General features: G+C 33.9%; 2 protein-coding genes across 2 annotated transcripts; both read left to right on the top strand.

Annotated features, from left to right (window-relative positions):
- Positions 1–629: 629 nt before the first annotated feature.
- On the top strand, positions 630–3,583 carry LOC120269504 (ran-binding protein 1 homolog c-like). Its single transcript, XM_039276837.1, has 4 exons — positions 630–855; positions 936–1,087; positions 1,183–1,308; positions 3,060–3,583. The coding sequence occupies exons 1-4, from the start codon at positions 704–706 to the stop codon at positions 3,272–3,274; spliced, it is 645 nt and encodes a 214-aa protein (XP_039132771.1). The 5' UTR covers positions 630–703; the 3' UTR covers positions 3,275–3,583.
- Positions 3,584–4,994: 1,411 nt separating this feature from the next.
- Positions 4,995–14,918, top strand: LOC120269076. The gene is made up of 17 exons (XM_039276367.1): positions 4,995–5,151; positions 6,213–6,774; positions 7,064–7,313; positions 7,847–8,148; positions 8,242–8,421; positions 8,740–9,483; positions 9,566–9,660; positions 9,735–9,794; positions 9,876–9,964; positions 10,048–10,122; positions 10,497–10,802; positions 10,891–11,121; positions 11,929–11,994; positions 12,581–12,651; positions 12,764–12,821; positions 13,434–13,695; positions 13,817–14,918. Exons 2-17 carry the CDS (start codon positions 6,359–6,361, stop codon positions 14,530–14,532), a joined length of 3,921 nt encoding a protein of 1,306 aa, XP_039132301.1. The 5' UTR covers positions 4,995–5,151; positions 6,213–6,358; the 3' UTR covers positions 14,533–14,918.
- Positions 14,919–18,722: the final 3,804 nt, after the last annotated feature.

The raw sequence follows: 18,722 nt of genomic DNA on the forward strand, positions 1-18,722 counted from the left end.
TGGCATCAGTACTGAAAGTTTGGGATTCTGTTCGAGTATCTAAAGTTCTTTCTCTTACAGTAACTAAATGTATAGAATTAAAATAAAAACAACTCTAAAACTCTATAAAAATAAATAAATAAATAAATTTGTTTTACGGCTTGTGAGCATGATGTTAATTTTTTGGTGTGATTGCTTTGTAATTTGAAATAATTATTTATAGAAATAAGAATAGTACACAATTATATTGAGGGTGTGGATAGGACACACCCTGTGAGGCGTGGGTCTAGGTTGCTCTAGGGTGGTAACTATAGACGGAAAAAAAAAATCATTCTCAAATTATTCTTATTATTTCCTTCTCCTGCTTCAGTATAATATAAATAAATAAATAAATAAATAATTGAACTATATATTCATAACTTTTTTTTTTCTTTTTTATTAAAACCAATTATATATCTTTAGGGTTTAGGTCTCAAAAGGGTCCATAATGAAAAGCCCATTAAAAGATCCTCTCTTAAGTTTAAAGGATTTCCTGGCGCGGGCCCCACACTAAGCACCGCCTTCATCTTTCTCTTTCAATCTTTTTCTTCTTTCTTCTCTCTCTCTCTCTCTCTCTCTCTCTCTCTATATATATATATATATACCATCATAAAACCCTAAACATTCTCCATTTCCTTCATCGCCATCATCGTTCTCGTTCGCTTCCTTCGTCTTACCTCCATCCATGGCCAGCAACGATCCCGAGCGCCGCGATGAGGAGGAGGCACCTGAAGCCGCCGATGATGAGGACACCGGCGCCCATGTCGCCCCCATCGTCCGCCTCGAAGAGGTCTCCGTCACCACCGGGGAGGAAGAGGAGGACGTCCTTCTCGATCTGTAATTCCGCTTCTTTATTGCTTATCTCTTCTGAGATCTTTGAGGTCTTGATGTTTTGATGTTTGATGATGGTTTTTCAGGAAGGCGAAGCTCTACCGGTTTGATAAGGAGGGGAATCAATGGAAGGAGCGGGGTACTGGGAGTGTGAAGCTTTTGAAGCATAAGGAGAGCGGCAAGGTTCGTCTTGTCATGCGACAGGCTAAGACCTTGAAGATCTGCGCCAATCATCTAGGTTTTCTTTGATTTGATTATGTTTTTAATCCCTCGTTGATAGGGTCTGAGGAGTTGATGGTTTGATTTTTTTTTGGTTTTGAATTTTTTTTATAGTGATTCCATCGATCAAGATGCAGGAGCATGCTGGGAATGATAAGTCGTGTGTATGGCATGCCACTGATTTTTCAGACGGGGAGTTGAAAGATGAGATGTTCTGCATTCGTTTTGGATCTGTTGAAAGTGAGTATTGGCTTTTTTTTTTAAAAAAAAAAAAAATTGTTTCTTGAATTCATTTGAATGGATGTTTGGGCTTATGTAGGTACATTTTACTTGTCGGGTTTATTTAGTCTATCAGTTGTTCGGGAAACACAGACTTAAGTTTATACGTAATGAGCTAACTATGTTCCAAGTGTGTGATTTTGATCCTTTGGATCGACTCATCACCGTGAACTCTTATTTAGGGTTTTTGGTGAAGAGGGTATTGGTTTCTATTCAATAATGATCAATGTGGGGATCTTTAGACCTGATTAGTAATTGCTGTAGTTTGTTTATGAGGAGTGGGATGCACACTGCTTCTTAGTTTTATTTAATAATAGCAGTTCTCTGTTTACCCTCCATTGTTCTTTCTTTTCGGCCAAGATGTGATCCTAATAATTGTTCTTATCATCTTAGATTTAAGGAATTAGATTTTGTTTTTTTGTTTTAATAAATGGTACCTGCATTATATGGTATGTAGAAACAAATAACTTGCTTACTCTTGGGTCTTTTAAACCATTAAACTTGCCCCAAATGCCTATGTAAGCAATTTTTTCAGGTTATCAAGTAATTGTTTGAGTTATTTTCCCTTTTTTTAGTTGATTTTATTATGTTATTGTACCCTCAAAGCAGTCCCCTCTCCTCGGGGTGCTTAACTAACTTTTCAAACCTGAATAATCATAATTTTGATGCTCCAAATATGTGTGAATATTGGTCTATGTGTTTTTTCCCTATGATGCCTGTATACAGTGGAAGGTGTAGTTGTTGGTTTGTATAGTTTTTGGTTCCAATAATAGTGACAACCATGAATAGTCATATTATTCATGATTTATTCCTTGTGTTGGTTTGTTTTATCAATATCTGCTAACTCAACTTTTGTTGAGCTATAATACCTAGATAGCAGCAGCGCCATGTTATTTTAAAAGAAAATTTCTGTTTTTGACAATTTTGAATTTTTAAGGTGGTCATTAGCTATCCTAATTATAGTTAAAATAACAAATAATGAACTTCCAAGATGTGTTAATTTCTTTTTCCTCTTTTGATCTCTTTTTGATTGAAATAATTATTTAATCATTTCAGATATTTGTTTAGTCAATAGTTCTAGACTGGGAAATTGTCTAGGATCAATATAGGCTTTCTTCTTGATTGAATTAGCTGAACAATGTGATAAAAATGGCCTTGGTTTCTAACATGAAGTGAGAGAACATCAGTGGAAATGCCAAAACTAAAATTATATTCTAGGGATGAAAGAGCATGCTTGCGTGGCGGGCTGTTGTTTGGGGAGCGGTGGGAATTGTGATGTATTCTACCACTGACAAGGCCGTACTTGTGTACCACAAGATGTAGTTAGCTCTGCTTCATATCTGTTTTTTTCTTGGGGAAGGTTTTATTTGGTTGTTTTAGCAGTGAAATTTGCGGTGTTGTTGGATTAAATATGCCATCTTTGAGTGCTTCACACCAGATAGTTTCATTGGGTGTCATTTATTTGTCATTTTATTCAATAGAGTTTTCACAAGAATACCTAGAATGGGATTCCAACTGAGCACCTTTTGTTTTAGAATGTTAGACTAGGCCAATTAGAGGCTATTGCATATCTTCATGTCTTGTCATTTACGGTGCTTTCCATGTCCCTGGTTGAAGACAATAGCATGCTTTTGTATGTCCGCTAGTCTCCCACAGATTTTTCCCTGCTTTACTTGTATTATGTGTAGTAACCATATACGGTCTTGTTTCAGACTGCAAGAAATTTATGGAAAAGGTTGAAAGCATTGCCGAGGACCTCGGAAAGAATGAAGAGAAAGAAAGCGAAGAAACCACCTCAGCAGCTGGGCTATTGGAGAAACTTAGTGTTGGCGATGAAAGCAAAAGCGAGGAGAAGAGCAAGGACGAGGCATCCACAGCTCAGACAACAGAAGAGAAAAAATCTGACGATGATAAGAAACCAGAGTAGCATCCTTCAGAAGCTCGAGCCTTGCGTCCATGATATTTGTTCCTGCTACCTTATTGGAATACACCCATATTTTTCTCATGTTCCTCTGGATTTGGTTCATAAGTTTGTGTAGATGTTAAGAGTGAGTTTTTGAGTATTTTCAGTCCTATTCTGTGGCCATATTCTGTGATTTCCTTCCCAGACTCTTTCAAGTGTCTTTTCATCATGCTGTTAGGGTTGGGTCCTGTTTGAGTACTGGAACTATTTCATTCACTTTTGGGTTGTTTGGATTGGTTACTGGTTGTGTTTGCAAGGTTTTTTTTTTTTTTTGTTGGTATCACTCTTATTAATTCTTTTGTCTTTGAATTGTATTGTCTGATCTGTGTGTGAAATTATTCTCCAATTGCGTCGCAGAAAAATGTCAATTGAACTTTATAAATGATTTTGGAAGTTTATTCAGTAAAATTTGTGTGTACAAGGGACAGTATTTTACCTGAACCGTATTTTATTTGTTGATTTTTTTAAATTTTTTATAAATTACATTATACTTTATTCTGTTGTAGTTAATCGGATTTTACTTACTAAAAAATTTAATTATTTTATAAATTTTATAAAAATTAGTTTTTTTAAAATTACTCTTGATTTATATCTTCACATTTTTTTTCAGAAGTTTAATAGAATGTTAAAGATAATTTTTTTAAAAAAAATAATAAATATTTATTGATGTTAAAAAATAATAAATAAATAAATAAAACATAAATTTGTGATAGATAGATAAGAACGAAGGAACAATAAACACTGATTAATTATGTTAAATAATTAGAAAAAAATTTGGGAAAATTTTATTTTTTAAATCATAAATTTATATAATTTTTGGATAAAGCACTTCTTCAATTCACAAGACTAAAATTGTCATAACATGAATTGTAGATTATTTTTTGAATTAATATATTGAATAAAATCCATAAAATATATTTTTGATCTTTTTGCCAGTGGATTGTCACTATGTATATAGCAGCGGCATTGACAATTGTTTGACATAATAAATTGCAATTGCATGCAAGATATACATTGAAATTAATATTAACATAAAATTTTTAAAAATCACAAAGTTTAGAAAAATATGTATATTTTTAATTATATATATGGATAATAAAACCAATTTCATACATGAAGAAAAAGAAAGTAGAACATTATACATACCCTTGAGTGCAATTTTTTTTAGATATTATAAATGAAATAATTAATAAAACAAAAAATATAAAATAAGTAATGAAACAAAAAATATAAAACCAGTCTACACCAAAACATTTTGCAATAAATTCTATTAAAATAAAAAAATACAAATTATATATATATCCGCAGGTGAGCACAATATTTATTACTGTGCTATAATGAGATATAATCAGTGGTTAACTGGGTTGAGTAGAGGATGGATGCTCTCTCTCTCTATATATATTCCCAATTTTTGACCCAAAATACCCCCGGTTCTATGGCAATTTTTTATTAAAATATTATAAATAAAATAATTAATAAAAAAAAAATATAAAACCAGACTACAACACTATAATTTTTTTTGCAATAATTTCTATTAAAACAAAAAAAATACAAATTATATATATATATATTTTTCAATTTATGACCCAAAAATACCCCCGGTTCTATGGCGGCTTAATAATAGACAAAAACTTTGTTCCCTAAATACCCGTGTCTTTCTATAACTAGCTAACTTTTCTTATTAGTTCTCCAAAATTTTTAGTCTTTCTTCCCAAATTACACCTCTTCAGGATCCCTCTCTCTCCTGAATTTATAAATCCCTAATCCTAAAAAACCCTCTTTTTATTCTTTTCTCAAAACCCTCGCTTTCGATCTCTCCTCTCGTTCTCTTTCTCTCTTAGGTCAGCTTCCCCTCTTTGATCGATGCCTCTTTTGTTTCTGATTGCTGTATGATCGCATTTTTAGTATCCATTAGTTGCAATTACGTGATTTCTTACAGCAATTGCATTTGTTGTCGCTGTTGCTGTGTCAATTATGAGTGTTTTTTGGGAATTTTTTTGGATTAATTGTGTGGCTTTCTTAGCTTTGATCTGTTATTCATGCGGTTGGTTGAAGAGTATCGTTTTGCAACTGTTGGCGAGTTGGATTTTGCTTCTCTTCTTGATTTTTTGGTTTTGAATCTTGTTTATTGCTCGTCTTCAATTCCATGTGTTTGTGATCATTGAATGCGGTTGTTTTGTAAGCTAGCAAAGTTGTGATTTTGGTTGGAGATGTTAAATATAAGTTGTTTTTCTGATATATGATCAGTTTAATTTGGGATTTGCTGTGAATTAGCTTGCTTAAAGAGTAGTGGGATTTATTTTCTGTTTTCTGGGCGTTGTTCGAATGAAAGAATGATATTTTGAAGTGACAAGTGTCAATTGCTTCTGTTTTGCTTTCCTGGTCTGTAAATCTGGATGTTTGTGGATTGTGGTCACCTTTCTTCCACCGCTTTTGGAAATAAATTCTCATATGGAGATTATGCCAAGCGGTCTCTTTCCATTGGATTTGATCATGGGTTAGAAATTAATGTTTTTTTGCTGGTTAAATTGTTGCCTTTTTAACTGCCTGCCTACTAATATTCTTGGTATTTTTTGTTAAGATTTTAAGACCATGTTTATGTTCATGTTATCTTTACTGTTCAAGCTCAGTGATTGATGCAATTTTTTTGCCTAATACTGTGCTAGTCTTACTGTCATGCATTTTGTTACCATTCTTTTCTGCTTGTTTACTTTCTATTTTTTTACCATTATGGTGGAGATTAAAATTGGCATTTTGATGCTAATTTTTCCAGCCTTCATCTTTAACTGTTTGTTAACTCATAGGCTTGTTCTGGACTACTGTTATAAGTTGGCATTTTGATTTTGTGGATTAGTATTTGCTTCTTCATATCTGTTCAATGAATTTGTTATAATTATGACAGGTCCTGTGGTTATTTCTCTGAACTACAAATATCAAGTGACCTTCAAACAAGATGGTTAAAGTTGCTATTTCACATCAATAACATGTTTGTCTACTATGTTGTTTCTTTTTTGTAACTTGAAGATACAATACTGAATTTATAAAGAGATGGCAGCTAGTAGCAAATTTGACCTACCATCAGACAGCCCTGATGGGTCTACTTACATGAATGGTCCACGCAGTTCTCACGGAGCTGCTTCATTGGAGAGGGTGGGAAGCTTTCGTGAGGGTTCAGAGAATCGAGTATCATCCTCACTTCCAAGCATGTCTAGGTCTGGTTCAACAATATCACAAGGTGACACAAACAATCTAGTTCAGTCTCTTCTTTCAGATTTAAAACCAGTGGTTTTGGAGCCAAGGTTACCTAGAGCAGGAGAGCTAAAAAGAGGTATTAGTTCCATTCTTGGTGTCTCTCCTGAAGATTCTGTTCATGCTTCAGTCAACACAAAGCCTTTGCCTTCTTCATCGGTGGAGGAACTCAAACGTGTGAAGGGTAATCTGAATGAGAGTTTTTTCAAGGCGAGGTATTCTGCTTTTTCTTCCTCTATTTTTTATGCCACAAATTTGTCACCTTGAGAAATCTAAATTACAGTTTTTAAGTTTTGCTTCATTACCGAAGTCAGCTATTATCACTTTCCACTTGTATTTGATAGTAATTGTTTCCTATATTGAGTTGTCCGAGGATTCTTTTTTGATCCCTTTGTGTGTCTTTTTTGTTTTGGTTTTCGTGCTTCAATTTGGACTATTGGTGCTTTTTTGTTTGCACTTCCAACTGATGACTTTTTAATTTTTTATCCCACAAAATTTTGATAGGGAACGAGTGAAAGCGTTTAGTGATGCAGTTTGCAAAATTGATAATTATCAGCATACACAGTCGAAAAAGCGTTCTCGAGCTGCTATTTCATCAAATGATCGCTCCAATGCATTGTTTTCTAGTGCTAGTATGGTCAAGGTGGCCCCTCAGAGTCATATGAGTCCCAATATAGGTTCTCAGAAAATAGAAGAGAAGGTCAAACCCACTGTACCAAACAGGAGAGCTCGAACATCTATGGTGGAAGGAAGGGTAGGTTTTGGGAATTAGCATTTTCAATTTGTTGTTGGCTCTGTTGTTTACAATCCCTTGCATTTATTCTTTTTGTTTATAGATTGTTTATTTTAACCAGAAGCTTAGAGCTAAATTTGCCTTGAAAGACGAACAACTGCTGAATTTGCTTATTTATTTTCTGATATACGGAGTATACACTTCCTGTCTAAGTTATGTGAAACTTAAATTTGTAATTCTTCCCGTGATGTTACTGTCATAAATGTTCTCTGACCTGGTTCTGTTTAGAAAATAGTTTTCAGTATAAATACTGTTTAAGCAAATGAGAAGCATGCCTCCTGCAATCTCTGGAAAAGTTGTCCATTGTGGGGACACATGTAGGTTAGATTTTGATATTTTTTATGTTATATAATGAAAGGCAAGTACACTGGGCTGTTCTCAAGTCTTTGGTGACTGGGGAATGTTTGAAATTTCATTTTGTACTAGAGACACTATCCTTATAATGGGAAGGTCTTTGTGAATGATGCAACTCCTTTTGTTTTTATTTGATTTAGATGGACGTTCGGGCTAATGCTATTTCTAGACCATCTGGCCTTCCTGATACGGGCAGAGAGATGTTCAAATTTGTAAATAGTGGTCCAGCAACATCAGAAGAAAAAGGTCGGGCATTAACATCCGAGGCTGATGAATCCGAGAAACCAAGGTTAAAGAAGAAACGCTCTGTGATTAAATCAGATGGCTCTGGAAGTGCTGTTATGGCTAGAGCACTTGATAGTGATAGGGAGACCAAACGGGTAATGCAACCAAAAGTTGGTACTGATGTACGGCCGAGACTAAATAATACCCATGGTTTCAGGTGTGATAACTCTTCTCATCATATTTGCATGGTTATTTGTGTTAATGTTCCAGTAAAATATAAATGTTCTTCTTGAAAAATCTTAATATGCAGGTCTGGACCTGCATCTGGAAGCATTAGAATTGGAAAGCCCGATCTAACTTCCCAACAAAATAATCTTGGGATGAGGCCTTCACCTAGAAGTGACCAAGACAACAGCTCACTGCCTAATGACAGAAGAGATCGTCTAATTGGTTTAGATAAGGAAGGTGCCACTCTCAAAGTTGGTAACAAGTAAGAAATTAACAAGGACACGTATTTGCTTGAACTTTTTTTATGCATTGAACTCCATTACATATGACATTAACTAAAAGTATCATTTAGTTTCACATTTTATTGGAATGGTCACAGTCAAAGCACAAAGCCTAAAGTCTACAGCTGCTAAAAGTCTTAGCCATTTTCCCTCTTAGTTTATTCCTTCCATGAGAAAAAAAAAGGTTGCTATATCCATTTTATCTTCTTGAGAGATGATGCTTATTACATTATAAAATCTTCTTGTTTCTCATTTACGATATACATTACTTGCTCATTATTTTAACTTTGAATTCACAGGCAAAATAGCAGTGAAGAAAACACAACTGGCAGTTTATTAACAAGGTTAAACACATCTGTTCGGGCTCCCAGATCAAACTCAGGTTCTCTGTCAAGGGCATCCCCAAATCCTCATCGAGTGCTAGCAAATCCTGATGACTGGGAGCAGGCACAGTTTACAAGTAAGGTCAATGGTTTTGGCGGGGTTGTTAATCGTAAATCCTCATCATCTCAATCAGCAGCGTCACCTACACTTCCATCTTTCGGACAAAGGCCTCAAAAGATTGCACGTGTTGCAAGAAGATCAAATTTACCTCTAGTTTTAAATCACGACGAATTGGCCATATCTGATACACTAGAAAATTCATCCATTAAGGAAGATGGGCTTGGGGTTGCAAGGCATTTGTCTTCAAATACTTCTCAAGTTAAATTAAAAATTGATCACATACAACAGGCTACTCTTTTGGAAAATGAGGAGGCTGGTGTCACTGAAAGCAAGTCAAAGGATAAAGTTAAAAAATGTAATGAGATAGAGGAAAAAACTACACCATCTTTGCAGAAGGTTGCATCTCTGATTTTGCCCACAAGAAAGAACAAGGTGCCTGTTGAAGATGATATTGGAGATGGCAATCGAAGGCCAGGACGGGTTGGAAGAGGCTGTGCTCCTGCATCTTCTGCCTTGCCTGCCGCATTCGAGAAACTAGATAATAATTCCACTTTAAAACAAACAAGAAGTGCAAGAATTAGTTCTGAAAAAATTGAAAGGTGATAAAAATTCCTATTTTTGACCAATAATTTGTAACTATTTTATGCATTTAGCTCATTTGATTTTTTTTCCTTGCTTTAGCAGACTAGGTCGTCCCCCTTTCAAGAAATCATCTGAGCGCAAGTGCCATACCCGTCTAAAGCATTCAGTGAACAATGCATGCTTAGATGCTGTTGGTATGCCAATCAAGAATGTGACTTAATTCATTTATTCTTCTCTACATCATTATCCATCTATATCACATCTGCAGGAGAATCAGATGATGACCATGAAGAGCTTTTGGCTGCAGCAAATGCGGCCTTGAATGCAAGTAGGTATTTCAAACAGAGTTCATTGTTGTCTATGTCTGCTTTGGATTGTGAACAGAGAAATAATAGTGTATCTTGTGCAGAGCGTGCTTGCCCCAACTCTTTCTGGAAGCAATGTGAGCCCATCTTTGGTTTATTCTCTGTGGAAGATATAACATATTTGGCACAGCAGGTAATGATGAGGTTATAAGAATTTTTGAAGTTATCCTCAAGCATTTTTTTTCCAGGTTATTTTATTTTAATCTGTATCGGCAGATCCAGCCTGTAGATGATGAGATTTCTGCTAGTAGGTCCAGTATGTATGTGGAAAATAGTGGGCAGAGCCTGAAGGTATATGCTTCTAAACTTTGTGTGTGTGTGTGTGTGTGGCAGCTTCTTCCAAAAATTTTGTGTGTGGCAGAATCTTCCAAATATTGAGAATATTTTATTCCAATTGTCACATGGTAGAACACCTCATGATCTTGGGGTGAATTCTTTTGTAGTCTTTGTACGGGTTCCTGGAAATCTTTGTCTTTGCATGTGCAAGCACCCAGATGGTTTTTTTAACAGTCCAGATCACTGAGCCTAGATGCTTTGACAATTGACAACCATGTGATTTTGTTAAAGAATCTATTGTTTATTTCTGTTAGTTGCCTGCTTTAAACATTGCAAATATGTAATGAGCTTGTTATGTAAATTTAGCACAACTGTTCTCTATTCTTCAGGATGATTGTGGACACATTTCACTGCCATCAAAATCTGCCCTTGGGTGTTTGGATGATCCTGTTTCTATGTCAAATGGAAGTATCTTGACTTCAGGCGAAAGCAACATAAAAATCAACAGTGAAATAAAACGAGATGAGCCTTTATTGGAGCAGTTAGTAAGTGGAAAAGGCATTCAAAGTGGCATTTCAATTTGCCAAGCTCTTCTTTCAGCTATTATTGAAGATGAAGATGTTGAAAATTTCTACTGTGACACTAGTACATCAGAGGAATACTCTTACTCAGATGCTTATGGATATCGATCTGAGGTTGGTACAAAGTTAACCAAAGGGTTTTCATTTGCTTTCATCTAACGACTTCCAAACTGCTGACATCACTCTTATTAATGGCTACAAGGTTCGCAATTGGATGTTCCATGAGGAACCACCACAAGACAAATTGGAAAGTAGTAATGGCTTGCAAGACACAGGACCCAGATCCAGGCTTGGAAATTCACTTGATGATTTTTTCCCCTGTGGCACAGTGTCCCCTGACATTGCATGCACTGAATTCCAGTATAACCGGATGAGCATCAATGATAGGATTCTTCTGGAACTGAGTGAAATTGGTCTCCACCCAGAGCCAGTGGTATATATCTTTCCAAAACATTCCTTTATTTTGGAAATATAATATTCCCCCACATTTGATCAAATTTCTTTATCGTTTAAGTTCTGGTTTTATTTATGCTTAAGATAATTGTTAATAACTCTGGTCTAGTACTTGCACACTATCTAGGTGCTATCAACCATTGTATGTACTTTCCATTATGTTGGTATTATGAAAGAAGTCTACCATGCCTCGTGAAACTATTGAGATGGTATGGTAAGTGACCATGGCTTGTGCTTGCACATTATCTTGGTGCTAATAATTATGACCTAGCTTGCATTATCTAGGTATTGCAAAAGGCAAGACTCTATTTGAAACCTTTGATCTGTGTTGTTAATACCTCGTTATCTACCTGGAGTCTGTTTTTATGCAGCATATTGAGCTTCAAGGTTTGCCAAATCATCTTTCGTTTATGTTTATTGACCCAAACGTCATATGTGGCCATATTTTGGTTTTGTTACACATAATTGCGCTTGTTCAAGCATTTATGTTTCATTCATTCCTTAAATTAATTTGGGTGCAAGCCTTTTCCTATGTTTCATATTTACTACATTCTCTTCCACACAGCATGTGTTGAATATGATATAGTAATATTATTTTCTAACTCTGCAAAGGCTACTCCTTCTCAAGTTCTCATCTGATGGTCTAGTAGATTATTGCCAGTTTTACAGCATATTGTGATCTTATTGCCAGTTTTACTGCATATTGTTATCATGAAGCACATTTTCACTACTAGCATCCAGAAATTCTATTTAATTTCCTGCTTTTTTTTTTAATAATAATCTTCAGCCTGATTTGGCTCAAAGTGAAGAAGAAGATATTGGTGATGACATTACTAAATTAGAAGAGGCTTCATGAGCAGGTATTTCCTGTTCTTGTTGTTCTTCTTGCTCTTATTCTTATTTTATTTATTTTTTTTTTTTTCATTTGGTGTTCATTCTGGGTTGATTTTCCTTTGTTGTTTTGTTATAATCAGCTCTAAATTCCTACACTGTTGTAGTTATATGGTTCACATCATCATGCACCTTATGCACTACGCATTGACATAGATGCTCATTATGATTGCCATTAAGGAATTTGTTGATGACATTATACCCTTAAGTTCTTTGAGGAACCTTATAACAGGTTCGCTATTTTTAACTCAAGTGCTACTATCACAAATATTCTTCTCATCTTCCACCGATGCATTTACTGAAATCTAGGATTAAGGCTTCTCAATATCAATCACTTGCAAAAAGTTGCTTTGTGATTTTTGCTGATATTCCCATTTGTTACTGTCTGCTCTGTTGATCTTTTGGTTAGCTCCTATTATGCTTGACTTGAAAATTTATGCAAGCAACATTTAGGAGTTGTGATCATTGGTATATGTTTCCTAGTGAACAATATAAATGATTTTAGAAAAATATGCTTTGCAAATAAATATTTTTCTCTCATTACAAAGGTTCGGAAGAAGAAAAGCTTATTACTCAATCTAGAGAAGCTTGTGATGGAGGCAAGAGGAGATCAAGAAAGGTATCAATCAAGTACTGCGTATAACTGCAGATTATGAAGTAGTATTGCTCTATGAAATTCATTGGGTTTCTCTTATAATTTGTTACTGAACTACTTGTTTATTTATGAATAGGAAACTTGAGCGTCTTGCGCTGGACAAACTTGTTGGGCTGGTGTATGACAAATATATGGTAATCAAAACTGTACATGCCTAGTTGTTTATCTACCTGTACATCAATTTATTGTATTTAGGGAATAATAAATTTTGGAGAAGAGGGAGAGGTGTGGGAGGGAATGCTAGTTAATTATAGTTATGGTTCTTTGGTGTGTGGGAGTATTTGCTGGTTATAAACCTTATGGTTATGGTAGGCACAGCTAGGAATAAGGTCCAATCACCTGGTTTGGTGTCTTTCGGTTCTAATTTACTTCTATTTCTTTTTTTAATACCTACATTAGACCTTTTATATGAAAGGTTTCTTATGCTTCAAACAAGACACATTATCTATTTATTCCTGGGAATCCATTTGTCCTTTCTAAGATTGACTTTCGTTATGTACCATGGTAAGATTTATTACATGCATTTCTTTCTGTTTGCACTTAAATGGGTAGCGTGTTTAATACTAAATTGCTCCTTCGGTTTGTGCTTGTACATGGAGTTGTCAATACAAGTCTGAATTTTAATTCCAACTTTCTGCTTTTAGACTGATTTAACGCAGAAATTTGTATACTTCACCATAGCCCTGTTATTAAGTCTTTTGCTTTATTAACTGATGATAGCTGCCCCGTGTGAAATTGAATTACAGGCTTGTTTTGGTCCACATGCTTCTGGTGGTAAACATGTGAATAAAAATACGAAGCTTGCCACGATGGCCCTGGTTAAAAGGACCTTAGCTAGATGTCAGAAATTTGAGAAGACAGGGATTAGCTGCTTTGATAAGCCTGCTTTTAAGGACATGTTTCTCTCTATATCTTCTCACAATGCTGACATGGAAAGTATGGACATTGCCATGGATGGTGAGGCCGCCAAGAGTTTTGCTTCAGCTCAACACTCACAAAGAACTACGGGTAATTTATACCACTTCCCACTGAATATATGCCTTCTAGTGTTGTGCATCTGGAAAGGCAGTGTTTTTCTCCTTGCTGCTTATTCGGTATCTTTTTTTCCTTTTGGCATCTCTTTTTACAGATATTGGCACTTGTCTGGCCTCACAACCAGTGCAAGGGATGAATATGCTTGATAAGAGTTGTAACACTCTCCAACCTATCAACCAATCATCAGAACAGGAATACGGTAAAGATGAGCCATGGTTGAGCAGAGTGAAGAGGAGGGAAGTATTACTTGAGGATGTAGTTGGTGGTAGTAGTAGCAACACTATACGACCCCCCACGGGCCTAGAAAGTTCTCTTGCAAGGGGTACAAAAGGGAAAAGGAGTGGAAGGGATAGAGGAGGGAAGGGGAGCAATAAGGACCCGGCATCTAGAACTGGTACACTTAAGGCACGACCGTCTTTATCTAATGTCAAGGGTGAAAGGAAGACCAAGGCCAAGCCGAAACAGAGAACTACACAGTTATCGGCTTCTGTCAATGGTCTCCTTTCCAGGAATACAGAGCAACAACCTGATACACTATTATCTTCTTCCGGCCACAAATCACAAGGAAAATTAGATGAGAGTACTTCGCTTTCGGATTCTGTCGGAATTCAGAAAACATCTGATGATGTCGAGGCTATTGAGCTGGGCCATTTGCAAATACCTGAATTAGATGTTGACGATTTCACTGGTCAAGGACAGGATCTAAGTTCATGGTTGAACATTACGGATGATGACGCAATGCAAGACTTCGATTGTATGGGGCTGGAAATTCCTATGGATGACCTTTCAGATGTTAAGTTGATGATATAAATGCCGTTGCTCGTGTTCGATTTTTTGTAGCATACACTGAAGAAAGTATACCCAATGTTGCAGTCCGAGTCCGAGTAATTTCTCGCTATATTTATCCGTCTTCCGGCTTTTGAGAAGTTAATAGGGATCAAATCTCTGTGCTCTCTGTTTTTCTTGTAATTTTGTTCATGTGGCCACTGCTTGCAGAAATCTTTGTTTCTTGTTTTTCTTTCTTTCTTTTTTTTTTTTAATCTTTTTGGCAAACAAGGTGGTGGTGTAAATGTTTGGTCATGCAAGAGCTTTGTAAATACTTGATGCTGATTGACATTATCTCAATCAGTGAGTGTGGTTGTGACAATTGTATATACATTTTTGTCTCAAATAAAATGAAATGATATTTATCTTATTGGAATTGGATTCTTCCTTTGTGCAGATACATTTCTATGCTTTTCTTGATGTTGTCCCTTGTGTCAACATCCATCAACTTTATTACCTTCTTCTTGACTCTTTTTTTAGGCATACCTTTTTCTTTCTTGTTTCTTCATGTCAGCAACCTTTATTTCATAAAATGATTTCTCTTGGTGATTGGGTAAATTATATGAACATTCAGTTAATTGTTTGGACACTTTTATTTGAGTCCTTGTATTATAAAAAATATATTTTTATTTAAATTCCTGTTCAATTGAGTCATTAATACTTACACAATTAATAATAATATATAATTAATTAAAAATACACTGATGTTTATGTGGTATAATATAATAATATTATATAATTTCAACTTGAGAACATTATTAGACATAAATTGTATGATGTGTTATGTCACGTCACCCTTTTTATTGCCAACATGAGCAATTGGACATAGATCTAAAGTTAGTGATACACAATTGAATTTTTTTTTTTATAATTCATTTGACTCAAATAAGATTATTTCAATAGTTGGGTGATCATTTAAACAATTTATCTTTGTTTATTTTAATATTTATTTATTTATCTCAATGATTAATAATTACTTTTCACTGGTTCTGCTCTGTGCCACTCTGATCCCTGATTGATGCATCAATTATTTGACACTTTTGTTGGGGACCCAGTTTTCCTCATTATTTAATTTACAACACTCATTGCCTCAAAACTTTATATCTTTGATTCCTTTCATACATAACTCATTTATTTATTAAGCTTGGTTTTATAAATAATAATAAAAAAAAACAATCATAAAAACTAAGGACTATTATTAGATCACTAGTGTCTATAATGCTTGCCATTGGTTTTCTTATACTCCAAAAAACATATCCCTTTATATTTGAACTCTTCTTCTTTTAAATAAATAACTAAATTTGGTTTTAGATGACAATTCATTCAATCTTCTAAGTACAATTTTATATCCCAAATGTGTGCACTTTTTACTTTCATGTGACATTCAAAAATAAATTAAAAAAAACACACACACACTGACACACACACACCTTGCTTGCTAAATACAACAAAGACCCAATCATATGTGCATACATAAGAGAAAATTAATGAATTACCCTTTAGAATTTAATTTTAAAAATTTGACAAATTCGGTTATAGGTGATAGAAAGCCAGTTAGTTTATTTATTTTGTTTTTTTTCAAACCCATTGGTGTTTTTAAAAATTACGAGCTCTAAATCAGTTCAAAGCAAATTACTTAACCTTATAAAAATATAAATCACTTGTGACTAGTTATTTTTTAATAAATAAAAATTTAAATAACACCAGATTTATATGAGTTTTTGTGATTTCAAGATCTAACAAAAATAAATAAATTTATTAAAGAAATTAATTAAATTAAATTTTGTTTAAAGAGATTGATAATTGAGAGAGAGAGAGAGAGAGTGTGTGTGTAAATGCTAAAAGAAAGTGAGGACATATATGATATATGTGGTTGAAAGTTGGATTAGATGGTGAAGCATTAGCCACAAATGCTGACCAAGAAAAGGTAGCATAGATATATAATATTGGATACCCTTCCCATCATCTTGTCCATTTCTCCATCTCAATAATCATGTCCAAAGACATCTTCAAAAGACCATACAATATATCATGGACTTTAGTCATTATTAGAATGACTTTTCAAATTTGGTTTCATCTAAGTTCATTTCTATCAATTACCATCATCACTACAACTATTAACATTGAGTTTAAATAAAAAGCACTCATATTCTGATAAAAAAAAACTAATTCTAATCTTAACTCAAATATAGTAAAGATAAAAATGTATTGAAATAGTAACTTCATACATGTGTAATTTTCTGATATGTAATTTATTCATATTTTCGAGAAAAAAAAAAACTCAATCATCATATAATCAAGTGAAAACCTTTTATACATAATTTATATTTTTAATAATCTCTTAATAGCAAAATATATCCATTTATTATTTTGATCTATATCTCTGGTTAAAGAAAATAGTAATAAAAAAAATATTTTATTAATGTTTGTGTCTAAAATAAAAAACACAAACTAACTCATTAGTAAATATTAATCTTATTACATTAAAAAACCTACAATACAATCTTCTAAAAATCATTTAAATATATTGTCATATCACCTTTTATTATGATATAAGATTAGGCAAAGAAGTTCGGCACATGAAATAAAAAAGGAGTTATTTTAGCCAACCAGCCATATAAAATTGACCTCTCTTTCATAACCATGAACCATGTCATGTTATTATAAGTTCATACAAGATGAAAAAGACCAAAATGAACAAAATAGCATCCATACTTTAGCAGTTAAAATTAATATTTTTGTACTTTAGAGTCCAAAACTAATGATAACTTCAACAGATCTATTTATTTCAACAATTACACACACAATGATCTAATGGCTCTCAATCATGTACTATTTAATATTGTATAAACTATTTGTCACTGTATATAAATCAGTACTGTTATACACTGTCTGTCACTATACATATATATATATATATATATACATGAGTGCACACATAGACATAAATGAGTTTGGAGACTAGTTTGATTTGGATAGGAATGAGATGATGGAGGAGGGTGGAGAGATGAGGCAAGCACTAGCAAGTAGTAACTTTCCATCTGTGTACAAAGGCACTTTGATCCTTCCAAAGCCTTCAAACACTAATTGGGATCATCATCATCATCATCATCAACAACAACAACAACAACAACAACAACAACAACAACAACAAGCCTTGTTCAAAGCTTCTTCTTCTTCTTCTTGTAATTATTATCATTCTTATTACTCTTCTTCTACTTCATCTTCTGAAAGGAGTGCTTCTGCTTTGAGAGTTCATAGTTTGAATGAGAAGAGAAGGAGAGAGAGGATTAATGCTCATCTTTCTACTCTTAGACGTATGCTTCCTCCTCATGCTCTCAAGGTATTTATTTCTCTAATATATATATATATATATATATATAGATTTGAAGAACTTAACTTTATATATATGGATCACACAAACAAATTAAAGGAGTTGATCTTTTAGTATGTGATTCTCTATTTGTCTCTTTCTTTTCATGTTTGTATAGTTTGAAGAAATTAAGTATATAAAATGGATCATGGTTCTTGAAAAGAAGACTTTGCATGATATAGTATGAAGAACTTAATAATAAGGCATGGCATAAACTCTATTATGTGTTTGGATTGAAGAAAGGGGATTCTTTTGTTCATTTCAATTAATCCCAAATTAATTAGAAGTATTGGAAAGTCAACCAAAGTTTAGGATCCCAAAAATATGAAATTTTTGCACTGCTTATTTATGGATATTATTAGTAAATAAATAAATAAAGCATAAAATAGAGATCATAAGAGTACAAGAATATGGGGATGACTTGAAGAAACATACAAGGTTTTGTATTGGTTCAACTAATCGAATTGAGTAGAACATACATTAAATATATAGAGCTTTGAGTATGTCCAATCATAAATATATATATAAATAGATACACGTAATGGTGACGTGGCAAGCATCTTATTTAAATACATCTTAACAAACGCTTCATAATTATCCACATCATCTAATCTTATCTTCATCATTATATTTACAATCTAATCCCTTGCAAGTTTTATCAAATATTTTCTCTTGAAAAAAAAAGGTCATTGCATGATCTTCACCTCTAATTCATGATTTTTTTTTCCATATATATTATAATTTTATTTATTTGATTTAGTCCTTAAATTTATTTTATTAAGGGCATGACATAGGCTTGATG

This window comes from Dioscorea cayenensis, chromosome 9, assembly GCF_009730915.1.
Source record: "Dioscorea cayenensis subsp. rotundata cultivar TDr96_F1 chromosome 9, TDr96_F1_v2_PseudoChromosome.rev07_lg8_w22 25.fasta, whole genome shotgun sequence".
In the NCBI taxonomy this organism is placed as follows: Eukaryota; Viridiplantae; Streptophyta; class Magnoliopsida; order Dioscoreales; family Dioscoreaceae; genus Dioscorea; species Dioscorea cayenensis.